General features: G+C 35.6%; 1 protein-coding gene across 1 annotated transcript in view; it reads left to right on the forward strand.

Moving 5' to 3' along the window:
- Nucleotides 1-2,987: 2,987 nt before the first annotated feature.
- wdr47b (WD repeat domain 47b) overlaps nucleotides 2,988-16,313 on the forward strand; it is a 16,959-nt gene continuing 3,633 nt past the window's right edge. The window contains exons 1-12 of the mRNA XM_081383965.1: nucleotides 2,988-3,239; nucleotides 4,575-4,744; nucleotides 5,079-5,162; nucleotides 5,250-5,334; nucleotides 7,255-8,030; nucleotides 9,330-9,441; nucleotides 9,794-9,963; nucleotides 11,653-11,880; nucleotides 11,961-12,128; nucleotides 12,233-12,402; nucleotides 15,937-16,107; nucleotides 16,194-16,313. The exon at nucleotides 16,194-16,313 is cut by the window's right edge and continues 12 nt beyond it. Coding sequence (XP_081240091.1) covers nucleotides 4,587-4,744; nucleotides 5,079-5,162; nucleotides 5,250-5,334; nucleotides 7,255-8,030; nucleotides 9,330-9,441; nucleotides 9,794-9,963; nucleotides 11,653-11,880; nucleotides 11,961-12,128; nucleotides 12,233-12,402; nucleotides 15,937-16,107; nucleotides 16,194-16,313 — 2,242 coding nt within the window. The 5' untranslated portion in view covers nucleotides 2,988-3,239; nucleotides 4,575-4,586. The remainder of the gene's footprint in view (nucleotides 3,240-4,574; nucleotides 4,745-5,078; nucleotides 5,163-5,249; nucleotides 5,335-7,254; nucleotides 8,031-9,329; nucleotides 9,442-9,793; nucleotides 9,964-11,652; nucleotides 11,881-11,960; nucleotides 12,129-12,232; nucleotides 12,403-15,936; nucleotides 16,108-16,193) is intronic.

Genomic DNA, 16,313 nt, shown 5'->3' on the forward strand with positions numbered 1-16,313 from the left:
TTGTCTCTGGTGTGGACAGACAAATTGTCGCTAAGAGTTTCTAAAAATTATTTTAAATCAATATTGTTATTCAGCAAGGACACATTCAATTGATCAAAAAAGACAACATATTTCTATTTCAAGTAATTACTGTTCTTTTTTGAAGGCTGGAGTAATGATACTGAAAATGTAGTTACTTTAAATTGTAATATTACACAATATTACTGTTTTTACTGTATTTTAATCTCATTGTGCAGCCTTGGTGAGCATACTCTTTAAAGGGATAGTTCACTCAAAAATGAAAATTCTGTTATGAAGCAACAAGAATACTTTTTGTGTGCAAAAAAACGGACAAAAACATTAAGGTTAAGCCACTGGAGTTGCTGGACTATTTTAACGATGTCTTTACTACCTTTCTGGGCCTTGAAAGTGGTAATTACGTTGCAGTTTATGGAGGAATCAGAAAGCTCTCGGATTTCATCAAAAATAGCTTCATTTTTGTTCCGAAGATGAACGAAGGTCTTGCGAGTTTGGAACGACATGAGGGGGAGTAATTAATGCTAGAATTTTTAACTAACCCTTTAAAAATAAAGGTTCCAAAAGGGTGTTTTCTCAGTGATGCCATAGAAGAACCATTTTAGGTTTCCCAAAGAACCTTTTCTTGAACAGTTTTCATGTAATTTAAATAATCTGAAGAACCTTTTTCCACTATATAAGTTTCTATGAATGTTAAAGGGTCTTCATGGAACCATCAATGCCAATAAAGAAGCTTTATTTTTAAGAGTGATAAGAGACTTCTTTCAAAAACGTGTATAAATCTTATCAACCCCAAACCTTTAGTACATGTTCTGGTGTCTTTCACATCCTTAGATAGATGGTCATTGGCTGAAATGCAGAGTTAGGACAGTTAGAAACCTCAATATGTGTATTTTCAAAGAAACGTCAGAAAATGGGGCACAGTCCTGCTGAGAACAATTCTGCCCCAGTTGCAGACTGTGCATTTAATGCGTAAAAAAACACGAAGGCCTTTGCCAAACAGGGTCATGCTTACCAACAGGAATTGACGGACACTTGGGTGCCCTTAAAAGCGCAGCCTCAAAATGTATCAGTTCCTGCAGTTCCTCTGTGACCTAGATTCAACCAAACTGAACAGCAGTAAACTCACGAAGCTAGAACGTCATTTGGACACTAATTGTGTCCTAAGTCAATACTTTGTGGGACAAACAGGGTACAAAATAGGCCTTTAAACTTTAAAATGAGAAGGTGCTTCACCATCAGGAAATGTGGGTCAACCTCATGAGGTCAAAAATGACATGAGCTGTTTTATTTTCTATTCATTTGCTATCTTGCAACCCTGTTACCAAAATTTGAGACTGTCTGAAGTTCTGAACACATAGCAGCAATGCTGACTGTATGATTTCACTATTTTTTATTTATTTATTTATTTTATTTTTTGCTGTGAGGCTACTGTATCTAGTATTAGACCAAATGTTGGATGTATTACTAATTTAGATTTCCAATAAAACAAAAATATATACAATTGTTTGGTCTTTTTTGCCTTACAATAATCTAGATGACAGTTCTGAATGTTTGAGTCCAAAAGGTCAAGAACTTAGATATTTCATGTGTTTAAAACTGTAGCTACATTTCTTCCTAGGCTAAGTTTTTGTTATATAATATCTTAAGTAACATATCTAAAAATTCTCACAACAACATCAACAACCAAAACTCAACTTTGCAGATTCACTCACCATTGGTCAGCCCAATGAGGAAGTCGAAGGCTGCATCTGAAATCGCACACTTCCCTACTATATAGTAGGCGAAAAACTGTAGGCTATGTGACAAAAGATCCAACTACTTCCAGGAAGATTCTGAAGTGCGCATTCCATGGACACTTTACTATCCCATAAGGCCACGGGAAATGATTTATGAATGGAGATGAAGCGACGCAACTGACGCTGGTACTGATAGGTCACATGATAATGACAATATGGCCATAATACATTCATACTACACACATTCGTGAAGTAAATACTCAAGAGAGAATGCGATTTTGGACGCAGCCACTATCCAAATGAACTTAATTCACAGAACAATACTCATTCATTAGTTTCTTGGTAAGATTAAAAACATTGGGCCTTTCCAAAATACCCACATGCGGTCTTGATCATGAGAGTGTGTGCATGCGACAGGAAGTAAGTACAAGACTGTGGGTCTTAAAAATGCTTAAGCTTAGTAATCTTATCGCACACTAAACCAACACTGTCTCGAATATTATGCGTATCCAATCATGCATCATGTTCAGGAACTCAGTATATGCCCTTAATAAAAAATAAATAAATAAATAAATAAATAAAACATCCACTGTAAGTTACATTAATTAGATTGTACATATAATTTGGTTGTCTTGTCAAACTTAAAGTTTTGTACATTTTATAGGTGCAAAGATGAGTACAGTGTGTGTATTTTGTACAATTACATGATTGTGTCATAGGGACTGCTGAACAGACATCTTTATTTTAAAATGCAAAGTATTGAACATCAAAATAAAGTATACTTGCACTAACCCCATCGTCTTCACGCCCACTTGAACACTTACGCCAGATACAGGAAATACGTCATGTAGGCTAGTAGACAGGTGGTCAAGTGAACAAGTGCAAAGACCGCAAGTGTGCCCATATTTTGGATCAGTCCTGATCATATAATGTTCATATAAACCTCCTGTTTGGGCATAGTGCCCTCAGGTGTTCATATAACACAACAACAGGCTTGTCTGCTTTCTAGCAAGAAACAAACATTAAATATCAAAATTAAATGTAGCCTATAAAATTCATTTATATATAAAAATAACTTTAAACAATGTTATTTCTTGGGTGTCACAATTTTAAGGTATGTTAAATATTTATGTTTTTGTCCATTGCATATTCCAACCGAACCAAATCATTTGAATTCGCATCATGTCATATTTGCGATTCCCAAACTCATAATTGACACCAGTGAAGAACAATGAAGCGGAGTGGGTGTGACCGGAGCGGCGCGCGCGTGGCGTGGTGCGGCACGGCGCGGCGCGTCTCTCCGCCGCTGCTGCTGATGGAGAGTGAGACAGGCGGAAGGTGGGTGTGGACATCCGAGCCATTGTCGGGATAAACGCACCTTACGCTCGGGCGACGGAACGCTGAGCTCGCGCTAATCCGCGTTGGAAGGAACGCGCAGGAGAAGATTGACTAAACAATTCGGGCTTGGCCGAGGCTTGATTTCAGGTAAGATTTTGGAAATGCTGCATGGATCTTTTTAATGGTGTTTTGCAAGCACGCAGAGAGTTAAAGCTTCACTGCGTTGCATTTGGGGCCAGACAGGGCATGCATACTGTTTATATATGTAAATGTTTGCGAAAATGACAGATTCGAGGGTGCATTCAGTTAATCAAAAGGTGAGATCAATAATCTAAATATACCCAATGCTGTCTACACATTCAGACGCAAGCTTCTCTTTGCTGACAGTACTGCATATGGCTCAAGTTGTCGCAGTAGGCTACTTGCATGCAACTATTTGCATTTATAATAAATCCAGACTTTTATTTTCTCTGGGTCACGTGGTTCATGTATGTAATATATACTACGCTTGATTTACTTAGCAGCATGCCTGAATAATTTACTTACCATAATGGGGTCATACCATATGTGTTTTTGTTTTTTATATAGTTATTCATAATTACTACAGACTAACTCTAAACTCCTTATAAATATTTGTATTTATTTATTTATTTAGTTATTTGTTTGGTTTAATAAACCGAGCTAATATTAACCCGGTTATTTACCATTCTGTAATCTATTCCTAACCCTCACTTAGCCTACTTACTTACTTTATTTATTTATTTTAAATGTTTAAGTGTTTTATTTATTAATGCATGGATTTATTATTTATTTTGTTTAATATTGATGTTTATTTTCCTTAAACCTAACCCTCACCGTATTTATTTATTTGTTTGTTTTTAATATTATAATTTGTTTATGAAATGCTTTAATTTGTCTATTATTTATTTCTTTTAACATACTGGGAAAATTATGTGTCTACCCCCTAAACTCAAATCTTACTATTGTTTTTTAAATATTACTTCAAATAAATATATTTATTACATTTATTATTTATTTGGTTTAATATATTGATATTTTTGAGGTATTGATATTTCCTTTCCCTTCAACCCAATCCTCACATTTTTTATGTATGTATGTACATTTATTTAGTATTTATTTGGTTTAATATACTGATATATTGATATTTTCTTGCCCTTAAACCTTACTCATATTTATTTATTTGGTTGTTTGTTTTGACTGTATATTCAAATATTTATTTCCCTTAAACCTAACCACCACAAAGTTTAAGTTTTATTTATTTATTTGTAAGTTAGATTTTAATTTTGACATTTTATATGTTTGTGGGAGCTGTTGTGGTCCCACGTTGTGGAGGATTTATTACCCTTCTAGGGATAGTAGGTCAAAGCCACACACACACACACACACACACACACACACACACACACACACACACACACACTGTCCTTGCTCACAGATAACCTTCTCCCTCTGTCCCTTTAGGAATCTGACACCATGACTGCAGAGGAGATTATAAACATTAAAGAAGCGGAGATAATCAAGCTGATCCTGGACTTTCTGAACTCCAGAAAGCTGCACATCAGTATGCTGGCGCTGGAGAAGGAGAGCGGCGTCATTAATGGACTTTATTCAGATGATATGCTCTTCCTGAGGTGAGTCTTTGAAAACCTAAACAACAAATGCATGCTTAGTGATTCTAATACACTACTGTTCACAAGCATGGAATCAGTAAGGCATTTATAGATATACAGTATGTTTCTGAAACAATTTTTATAGTATTCTAAAAAAAATTCTACCTACGACAGCCATTTTAGCAGCCATTTACTTTAAGAAAATACTGTGTCGTCGTTAAGAAATGGTTGTGCTGCTTAATGAAGTGTGGACTAAGCAAAAGTACACTTGCATTTTTTGCAGTGGTATCACTTCTTTAACTGGGTAGGTGAACTAATTTTGGGCCTTTTTCGATTTCTTTTTTTTTTTTCTAAGGCAACTTGTTTTAGATGGGCAATGGGAGGAGATTTTGCAGTTCATTCAGCCTTTGGAGTGCCTGGATAAATTTGACAGGAAGAGGTGAGCGACGTCGGTTTGGAATCTTTTGCTGACACCCAAGCATGTGTTCTTTGTTTCAGTGTTTTTTTTATTGATTTATTCTTTCAGGTTTCGATATATCATCCTAAAGCAGAAATTTCTGGAAGCTCTGTGCGTAAACAACGCCATATCTGCGTCAGATGACCCTGAGAATGTGAGCCTTTATGCGTATGGACAAATGCCATCATGCTGTTCTAAAAAAGATCCATTTTGCTTGTCTTTTATGTCAAATGGAAGATGTTTAATTCTATATTGTATTATATAGAATATTATAAGTTTTTGCCAGAAATAGCCTAAAATACTGATAAATAAATAATTTATGCAAAACAGAAAAAAATTAATTGTTTATTATTATTATTATATAAAAGTAAACATTTCATTTTGCGTAAAAGCAGACAAGCATTATTTATTTATTTATTTATTTATTTATCGGTAATAATAATGATAATATTTGTCCCATGAAAATAGCCTTTAATACTGATAAATAAATAAACAGTGCCTCATGTTTTGTAAAAAAAAACAAAAAAAAAAACAATGTTTAATTGTACATTATTATTATTATTATTATTATTATTATTATTATTATTATTATTGTTATTTTTTGTACCATGAATAATAATAATAAAAATAATGTAGAATTAAACTTCCATTTTGCATAAAAAATTAAATTAAATTTCTTTATTATTATTGAATATTGCTTTGTATTATTATTATTATTATTATTATTGTTGTTGTTATTAATATTATTATTATTGGTACCTTGAAAATATCCTTTTAAATAAATAAATAAATAACGCTTGTATTTTATGCAAAATGAATTGTTTACTACTATTGTTATTATTCGTACCATGACAGAGTCTGAGACATAGTCTCCATATATATATGGAGTACCAGTCAAAAGTTTGGAAACATTACTATTTTTAATGTTTTTGAAAGAAGTATCTTATGCTCATCAAACCTGCAGTTAAAAAAAAAAAAAAAAAAAAAAAACTGTAATATTATGAAATATTATTACAATTTAAAATAATGGTTCTCTTTTTTAATATATTTTAAAATGTAATTTATTTTTGTGATGCAAAGCTGAATTTTCATCAGCAAGTACTCCAGTCTTTGGTGTCTTATGATCCTTCAGAAATCATTCTAATATGATGATTTGATACTCAGTTATTATCAATGATGGAAACAGTTGTGCTGTTTAATATATTTTTTTGGAATACTTTTTTCAGGATTCATCGATGAGTAAAACGTTAACAGCATTTATTCATAACAACAGCATTTATTCAAAATAAAAACATTTCTAACAATATAAATCGTTACCATCACCTTTTATCAATTTAACGCATCCTTGTTGAATTAAAGTACTAATTTCTTAAAAAAAAAAATGGTTATTGTTCCCAAACTTTTGAACGGTAGAGTATATTGTTACAAAAGATTTCTATTCTAAATAAATACAGTTCTTTTTAACTTTTTATTCATCAAATAATCCTGAAAAAAGTATCTCAGGTTATAAAAAAAATATTAAGCAGCACAACTGTTTCCAACATTGATCATAAATCAGCATATTAGAATGATTTCTGAAGGATCATAAGACACCAAAGACTGGAGTACTTGCTGATGAAAATTCAGCTTTGCATCACAAAAATAAATTACATTTTAAAGTATATTAAAAAAGAGAACCATTATTTTAAATTGTAATAATATTTCATAATATTACTTTTTTTTTTTTTTTTTTAACTGCAGGCTTGATGAGCATAAGAGACTTCTTTCAAAAACATTAAAAATAGTAACGTTTCCAAACTTTTGACTGGTTCTGTATATATATATATATATATATATATATATATATATATAACATTTATGACCAATGGAAGAAGTTTAATTCGATTTATTATCATTTGTAACATTAAATTAGCATTTAATACTGATAAAAAAAAGAAGAAGAATTAAGATTGAATTAAAAAATATTTTGAGCCATCTCACATTAAACGTCTTGCATCTTGACTCAGAATGTGCCCAAAAGAAGGTTTTATTCAGGAAGCATCCCATGATGACTCTCTCTCTTTCCCTCCTCCAGCTGGAGCTGACCATGCAGGACGCGGTGAAGTCCCTCCATTCCCTGGAAGAGTTCTGCCCGACTAAAGATGACTACAGCAAACTCTGTCTGCTCCTCACGCTCCCGCGCCTCACCAACCATGCCGAATTCAAGGACTGGAACCCCAGCACGGCCCGCGTCCACTGCTTCGAGGAAGCCTGCTCCATGGTGGCCGAATTCATCCCTGCGGACCGCAAACTGAGCGAAGTGGGATTCAAAGCCAGCGGAGACCGTCTGTTCCAGCTCCTCATCAAAGGAATACTCTACGAATGTTGCGTTGAATTCTGCCAGAGCAAAGCGACTGGAGAGGAGATCAGCGAGGAGGAAGTTCTCCTAGCTGTCGACGTTCTGTGCGGGAACGGTTGCGAGGAACTGGACTTGAGTTTGCTTTCCTGGCTGCAAAACCTCTCGCCATCGGTCTTCGCTTGCGCGTTTGAGCAGAAGACCCTCAGCATCCACGTGGACCGGCTCATCAAACCGGCCCGGACGGGTCACGCGGACCTTCTCACGCCTCTGCTCACCAAACTCTCGCCCTGCCCGGCTTCGCCACTACGCCGACCCCAATCGGCAGATACTTACATGTCGCGCTCTCTCAATCCCGCCCTGGACGGTCTGTCGCACGGTTTGGTGGGAAGGGAAAAGAAAAGCACCGAAGGCGACGGAAAAGCAACGGCCATGTCGCAGTCTTTCGCCAACTTTGGGTATCCCGGGAGCAAAAACGCATTTGAGAGCAACGTCTTCAGTGAGTCGCCAGACAGGTGGGCTTGTGTTCTCACTGAAAGGGATAGTTCATGCAAAAATGACTTCCCCTCAGTTCCTGTGTTATTTTGTCTATACAATGAAAGTCAATGGGGTCCAATGTTTGGACCCCATTGACTTTCATTGTAAGACATAAATCTTTTTTTGTGTTCCACGGAATAAAGAAAGTCATAAGTATTAGTCATAAACAATTACACACTTCACCTTAAAGTATGAAATTGTAAAATCTTGTCTGACATTCATGCCCTAGATGCTGCGTTGTTACTCTAGTCAGGCGTTACTATGAGTGGTGAAATTCAACATATGGTGGTCAAGCTTAACACTTCTAATCCAGTTAAACCCACAGAAATAGACACGGGGAGCTTTACTAGTTAAGTCCAAAACAAACTTTCTATGCCAGTCAATATACTGTAGAAAAATGTGTTGTATACTAGATAAGTAGATCAGAAATCATAATGCCAGTGTCACTTCTTTGCAAAAGATAGAGATATTAATATTGATTTTGTAATAAATCTACAGTACTCTTCAAAAGTTTGGGGTCAGAAAGGTTTTTTTTAACTTAGATAAATATTACTTTTAATCAGCAAGGATGCGTTAAATTGATCAAAAGTGACAGTATAAACAAAAGATTTCTATTTCAAACACTGTTCTATTGAACGTTCTATTCATCAAAGAATCCTGAAAAAATGTATTACGGTTTCCACAAAAATATTAAGCAGCACAACTGCAGAAATGTTTCTTGAGCAGCAAATCATAATATCAGAATGTTTTCTGACACTGAAGACTGGAGTAATGATGCTGAAAATATAGCTTTGATCACAGGAATAAATTATGTTTTAATATAAATTCAAATAGAAAACAGATATTTTAAGTAGTAATAATACAGAACAATATTAGTTATTAGTTTTTAAAGTTTTATAGTATTAGTTTTTACTATATTTTTGATCAAATAAATCTAGCCTTGGTGAACATAAGAAGATTTTTCAAAATCAATTAAAAATATTACAGACCTCAAATTTTTTATTGTATATTTATTTGTTAGTTCATGCTTATTTCCTCTATTTTTACATTTAGATTAGGCCTACTTTTACCATCATCTAAAGATCATCTTTTAAAATACTATTAACAACAACATCATTATTTTATTTTCTATGTGCTTCGCGAGAACAGTGTATAATTTTAATATTCTGATTGGTCATAGCGTAAAATGAATGATCAATTTATTGTCTCAGCCTGAATTTAATATCTGTGCATCCTTAGATATTAAGATGTTGACTGGCGTTGTCCTGTTCCTCCAGAGCACAAGCCCAGGCCGAGAGGATCAACGGCTCTGGAGAAACGAACTCACTGCGTCCTCCACTGACTCCCGGCAGGGATGGTGGAGTCATGGGATCAGGCGAAACACCAGAGGTAATATATTAGTTCCCCTTTTAACCAGAAACATAATTCCAGTACATGCCCAGGACCTTAAAGGGTTCCCCGACTGCAACATAGTGTCGGCCCAGATCCGGCCCACATCTGGTCCACGAATCTGGGCCGACACTATGTCGCTGTCTGGGTCAGTTCACCCAGCGATCATTTACTCACCCTCAATTCATTCCAAACTCACCTTCATGCCATTCAAAACCTTTATGACTGTATTCAGTGGAGAACAAAATGAGATGTCGATGTCTTTAAAGTCATACGGGTTTGGAACGACATAGGGGTGAGTAATTGATGACAGAATTGAAGGTGAACTGTCCCCGTGTGTGTGTGTGTGTAGGAGCAGATGCAGGAGTTCCAGCGTCAGCGTCTGCGAGTGCAACAGCATCTTGAGCAGAAGCAGCAGCAGAGACAGCTGTACCATCAGATGCTTCTGGAAGGTGGAGTTCATCCTCCAGACCAGCCCACAGACGCAGCACAGCACAATCTCACACAGAAGTTCCTGAACAGGTCAGATCCAGGTGCCTCGTGTACGTAGGCATCCAGATGTGTTGGAACCGCAGTGTTGTTGAATGAGTATGTGCCTCTTCTGTTGGTGATACAGATGATAGTATGAGATTGTAAGCAAGAGCGTCTTACCACAGACTCTCATTTGTTTCACTTGATTTATCGATGCGCCTTTACTTTCAGGCAGGGATAATATAAATAGCATGTGCTTTGTTATATTAATCTTAAAATCATTTATTATTATTTGTCATTTATTCCTAGTGATAAATCTAAATTTGAGATTACCAGCAATTTATTATTACATTTATACCAATTTTCTGTTTTTGTTCATGGCATTTCAGCAATTTTGTGAGCATCTTATTTGCTTTCATGAATGCAATGAAATGTAAGTTATAAAACCATAATACCATGTTTTTGCTTTTCAGATTTCTTTTGGTGAATATTTTCTCATTATTTATATTTTGCCATTTATTAATTAAATATATAAATGTAAAACATATTCATTAAATTGCATTATGTATATTCTGGCATTATTAATTAAAGATGTCTATCTGTCTTCTGATAATATACTGATGACATAATATAGTTAATCTGATTAATCTGGTAATTTGTCAATTTTGAGTTAATCTGCAATTTACAATATTATATTTGTAATATTTTGTTCATCTGTTTTTTGCTGTACATTGTAAAACTTTACTATGCATATTTCCCATAGTTAATTTTTCATTATCACATTATATATATATATATAAATGGTAAATATATACAATATATATATATATATATATATATATATATAATATATATATATATATAAAATGTTATATATATACAGTATATATATATATATATATATATATATATATATATAATATATATATATATATAAAATGTTATATATATACAGTATATATATATATATATATATATAAAATGTTATATATATACAGTATATATATATATATATATATATATATATATATATATATAACATTTTTATTTTATTTACATATTTTATATTTTACACATTGTAAAAAATTATATAATTTTGAGATTTTTATGAAATTATGTTTTAGAAATAATTGTAATAATTACTAGTTGTAATAACAACCCAATTTTTTTTCCAGACTGTTGGGTCCATATAAAAAATAAATAACATACAAACATCGATTTACATACACCAAACATAATTTAAGAACATACAAACTTGAGTTCCAGTGCTTCCAGAACCAGGAGGAATACCTTGTATCTCTTAATATAGGATCAATTAAGACAATGATTGTATTTCTCGAATCACCCAATCGACACATGAAATTATAGATATAATTCCTTAACACAGCATGCAATGAACATCACTAGATAAGAGCGTTTGGCTTGCATTTGTCCACTTTGGGAGTTTAAGCAAAATTCGTAATGCATCATTAAATGCCACCTGAAGCTTTTTCATTTTAGCTTTACTAAATCTACACTACGCTCTAAAAAGAGTTTACATTACCTGTGCACATATATTTGCCTGTCCATATATCTTACAGTTAAATGACTGCTTTGCTGTCATTACATTTTATATAAACATATATATATATATATATATATATATATATATATATAATATATATTTTATATATCTCAACCATCACCATCTTGTTCTCTGGAGATCACCATCAGCCATTGTTGTCTTGATCATTTGTGTAGGTCCATTCAGAAACTGGAGGAACTGAATGTGGGAATGGAAGATCTGGGAGAAGACGTCCAGGCTTTGGCCCAGCAGTGTAACGGTACGGCAGCGAGCGGAGCCGGTAAACAGACCCCAGAGAGCGGCTCCGGCCGGGACAAGACGCCGGTGATCAGCAGCACCCCTCAGAAAGGAGGAGGCCGGGGGGTGCCGTCTCTGGACGAGTCCCCGGTGCTGGTCAACCAGAGGTTTCTCAAAGCTCTCAACCCTACCAAGCTGAAGTAACTCTGCTTTGTGAGCTTGTTTTAATGCTGAGATATCATGACAGTGTGTTTCAGGATGAGAAACCCAAATCCCCATTCGTTGCAGTAGAGACGCTGGAGGACACGCAGGCTGTGCGCGCGGTCGCCTTCCACCCGTCTGGGACTCTCTATGCGATCGGCTCCAACTCCAAAACACTGCGTGTCTGCACTTACCCACAGTCCCTCAAAAACAGGCATGTGCTCCATATTTAACACGCTTTTAGGGCTGCACAATATTGGGAAAAACTGACATATATCTGTGATTTATATATTCCCTCTGTCTGTACTTCTTGTATAGCACTGAAGCTCCAGCAAAGCAGCCTGACATCTGCTTCAAGCGTATTAAACACCATAAAGGCTCTATTTACTGTGTGGCCTGGAGTCCCTGCGGGCAGCTTCTTGCCACGGGCTCCAATGACAAGTATGTCAAAGTTCTTCCTTTCAACGCAGAAACCTGCAACGCCACAGGTAATGTGCCTAATAATGTCAGATCACACAATGCTTTCCTACTAAATCATAATGTGCACTGAAAGTAATTGTGGTACTGTAATTGACTGAAAGTATTTGGCTGTACATTATTCTTTATTTCACAACTACTTTCACAAAAAATGAAAGTGTATGAAATGTAATTTATTCCTGTGATCAAAGCTGAATTTTCAGCATCATTACTCCAGTCTTCAGTGTCACATGATCCTTCAGAAATCATTCTAATAGGCTGATTTGATGCTCAAGAAACATTTCTTATTATTATCCAACAAGAATTATTTTATTTTATTTTATTTTATTTTATTTTATTTTATTTTATTTTATTTTATTTTATTTTATTTTATTTTATTTTATTTTATTTTATTTTATTTTATTTATTTATTTTATATCAAACATTTTCAGGAAATCTTTGGGATTCTTTGAGTAGAAAGTTCAAAAGAAATGTATTTATTTTAATTCTTCTGCAATATTATAAATGTCTTTACTGTCACTTTTAATCAGTTTAAAGCATCCTTTCTGAATAAATATTATATTAATTCATTACCAAAATAATAACTAACACCAAACATTTTTAATCTTAATATGTTAAATTAATATACAATATATAAAATCATAAATATTTATACATTTTATTTAGAAAGTCTTTGACTTTATATCTTACATCTTGTGAATTTCTTTTTAATTTTAATATTATTGAATAACTTATCTCATTTTACCTTTTATATTTTTTTACTTATTGCACTTAATGTACAACCATTTATTGCACACATTGACAGCAACAACCAATGTACAATAATATATAGAATTTATAATATATAAAATATAAAATTATAGTATTAAATATATAATGTATGTGAATATTTAATATATATATATTATTATATACCATATATATATATATATATATATACTCCCCTAAAGGATTAGGGCTGCACGATTTTGAGAAAAAACCTAATTGCGGTTTTTCTGACAAATATTGCGATTGCGGTGCGATTTTCGATTTTTTTGGTTTTATTTATTTTAAAGCTTAAAACTGTACTTTTTATGTAATTTATGTAATAAATATAACCTTATTGTAAAGTGTTACTGATTAGTTATACACCGATTCAGACGTCTCCTGAGTTCACTGTTGGAAAGATCAGTTGTTTTAACCATTCATTAAAATGAATCGGTTCAAAGGAGTCATTAGTTCGCGAATTGGACGTGTCATGCGCGTTGTGTGATTATCCCAGCAGTTAGGACATGGACATCCAAGATTTCTGTCAACACAGAAAACATTTCATCACTGGATATTTTTTTCGTTTAATTAAAGAGTTTTTTTTTTTGTCAGTTAAATGTCCGGAACGCTTTTGAGTTCAATTTATTTAGCACAATTCACACCCAGCGGTAATTCAGGGGGAAAAAAAATCTCCGAATGATCCACATGAAACTTTGGTCTTCCGACCTTTTACCACCGTGTCGATTTATTTTGTGCGAGGGAGAGAGAGCAAGACAGCGCTTAGTTTGGAGACTGTGAAGTCTTGTTTACTTTCGCCAGGCTCCGAAGAGAGAGAGAGAGAGAGAGAGAGAGAATGCGCGCGCGCGCGACCGGCTCTCTCTCTGCTCGTTCTGTTAAACATGCGCCCTGTCACTCACAAGCGCAGCAGTTCATCTACATTACTCACCGATCAAATAATACTTTGGCGGGACAAAAATTCACTTTGGCGGGCGCTAAAACAAGTTCAATGCAGAAAATTCATGCGTGAATTTAACTTAGTAGGCTACATGACCATGCACTCGCACAAATGCGACCACATAAAATTTTAACTCGCACATTCTCAAAAAATGGTCGCATATTTCGGCCATTTCTGCGCAGTTACAAGCTTTTTCTATTGGCACAATTCGAGGTAGCCTACACGTTGTGTGTTAGCTGCTTTGCTGCTGACAGAAATACGGTGCACTGCATAAAACCTTGTAACTTTCCATTGCCATTTCTAATTGGCCAGCAAGCCAGGAACGCGAGATTCGACCATTTTGATTGGCTAATAGGTTTGTCACTCAAATGTCAGAGGTGGGGGAAAAAACCTCAGACTCCTGAGGTTAGGTTATTGCGGGAGTTAAAACCTCAATGTCGATGCGATAAAGGTTAATCGTGCAGCCCTATAAAGGATTATTAGGAACACCTGTTCAATTTCTCATTAATGCAATTATCTAATCAACCAATCACATGGCAGTTGCTTCAATGCATTTAGGGGTGTGTCCTGGTCAAGACAATCTCCTGAACTCCAAACTGAATGTTAGAATGGGAAAGGGAAGGTGATTTAAGCAATTGTGAGCGTGGCATGGTTGTTGGTGCCAGATGGGCCGGTCTGAGTATTTCACAATCTGCTCAGTTACTGGGATTTTCACGCACAACCATTTCTAGGGTTTACAAAGAATGGTGTGAAAAGGGAAAAACATCCAGTATGCGGCAGTCCTGTGTGCGAAAATGCCTTGTTGATGCTAGAGGTCAAAGGAGAATGGGCCGACTGATTCAAGCTGATAGAAGAGCAACTTTGACTGAAATAACCAGTCGTTACAACCGAGGTATGCAGCAAAGCATTTGTGAAGCCACAACATGAACAACCTTGAGGCAGATGGGCTACAACAGCAGAAGACCCCACCGGGTACCACTCATCTCCACTACAAATAGGAAAAAGAGGCTATAATTTGCACGAGCTCACCAAAATTGGACAGTTGAAGACTGGAAAAATGTTGCCTGGTCTGATGAGTCTCGATTTCTGTTGAGACATTCAGATGGTAGAGTCAGAATTTGGCGTAAACAGAATGAGAACATGGATCCATCATGCCTTGTTACCACTGTGCAGGCTGGTGGTGGTGGTGTAATGGTGTGGGGGATGTTTTCTTGGCACACTTTAGGCCCCTTAGTGCCAATTGGGCATAATTTACATGCCACGGCCTACCTGAGCATTGTTTCTGACCATGTCCATCCCTTTATGACCACCATGTACCCATCCTCTGATGGCTACTTCCAGCAGGATAATGCACCATGTCACAAAGCTCGAATCATTTCAAATTGGTTTCTTGAACATGACAATGAGTTCACTGTACTAAAATGGCCCCCACAGTCACCAGATCTCAACCCAATAGAGCATCTTTGGGATGTGGTGGAACGGGAGCTTCGTGCCCTGGATGTGCATCCCACAAATCTCCATCAACTGCAAGATGCTATCCTATCAATATGGGCCAACATTTCTAAAGAATGCTTTCAGCACCTTGTTGAATCAATGCCACGTAGAATTAAGGCAGTTCTGAAGACGAAAGGGGGTCAAACACAGCATTAGTATGGTGTTCCTAATAATCCTTTAGGTGAGTATATAGTACTGTAATTACTGTGTGCAATAAATGGTTGTTGTACATTAAATGCAATAATTAAAAATATATAAAAGGTAAAATGAGATAAGATATTAAATAATATTAAAATTAAAAAGAAATATATCAATATGAACAGGGTGGTGTGTGTGCATTGGACTGCAGGGCCGGATCTAGAGTTCAGCATGCATGACGGCACTATCAGAGACCTGGCGTTTATGGAGGGTCCCGAGAGCGGAGGTGCCATCCTCATCAGTGCTGGGGCTGGAGACTGTAACATCTACACCACTGACTGCCAGAGAGGACAGGGCCTGCACGCGCTCAGCGGACACACAGGTGCTCTCACACACTAACCCTCCTCTTTATTTACGCCCTCACTGTCTATAACAGGAGGTTATATCCCTGTGTTGTACGATACGCAGGGCACATTCTGTCTCTGTACACGTGGGGTGGGTGGATGATTGCCTCCGGATCTCAGGATAAGACGGTGAGGTTTTGGGATCTGCGCGTGCCCAGCTGTGTGAAGGTGGTTGGGACGGCTG

This window comes from Scardinius erythrophthalmus (genome assembly GCF_964197995.2).
Source record: "Scardinius erythrophthalmus genome assembly, chromosome: 14".
NCBI classification, from domain to species: domain Eukaryota; kingdom Metazoa; phylum Chordata; class Actinopteri; order Cypriniformes; family Leuciscidae; genus Scardinius; species Scardinius erythrophthalmus.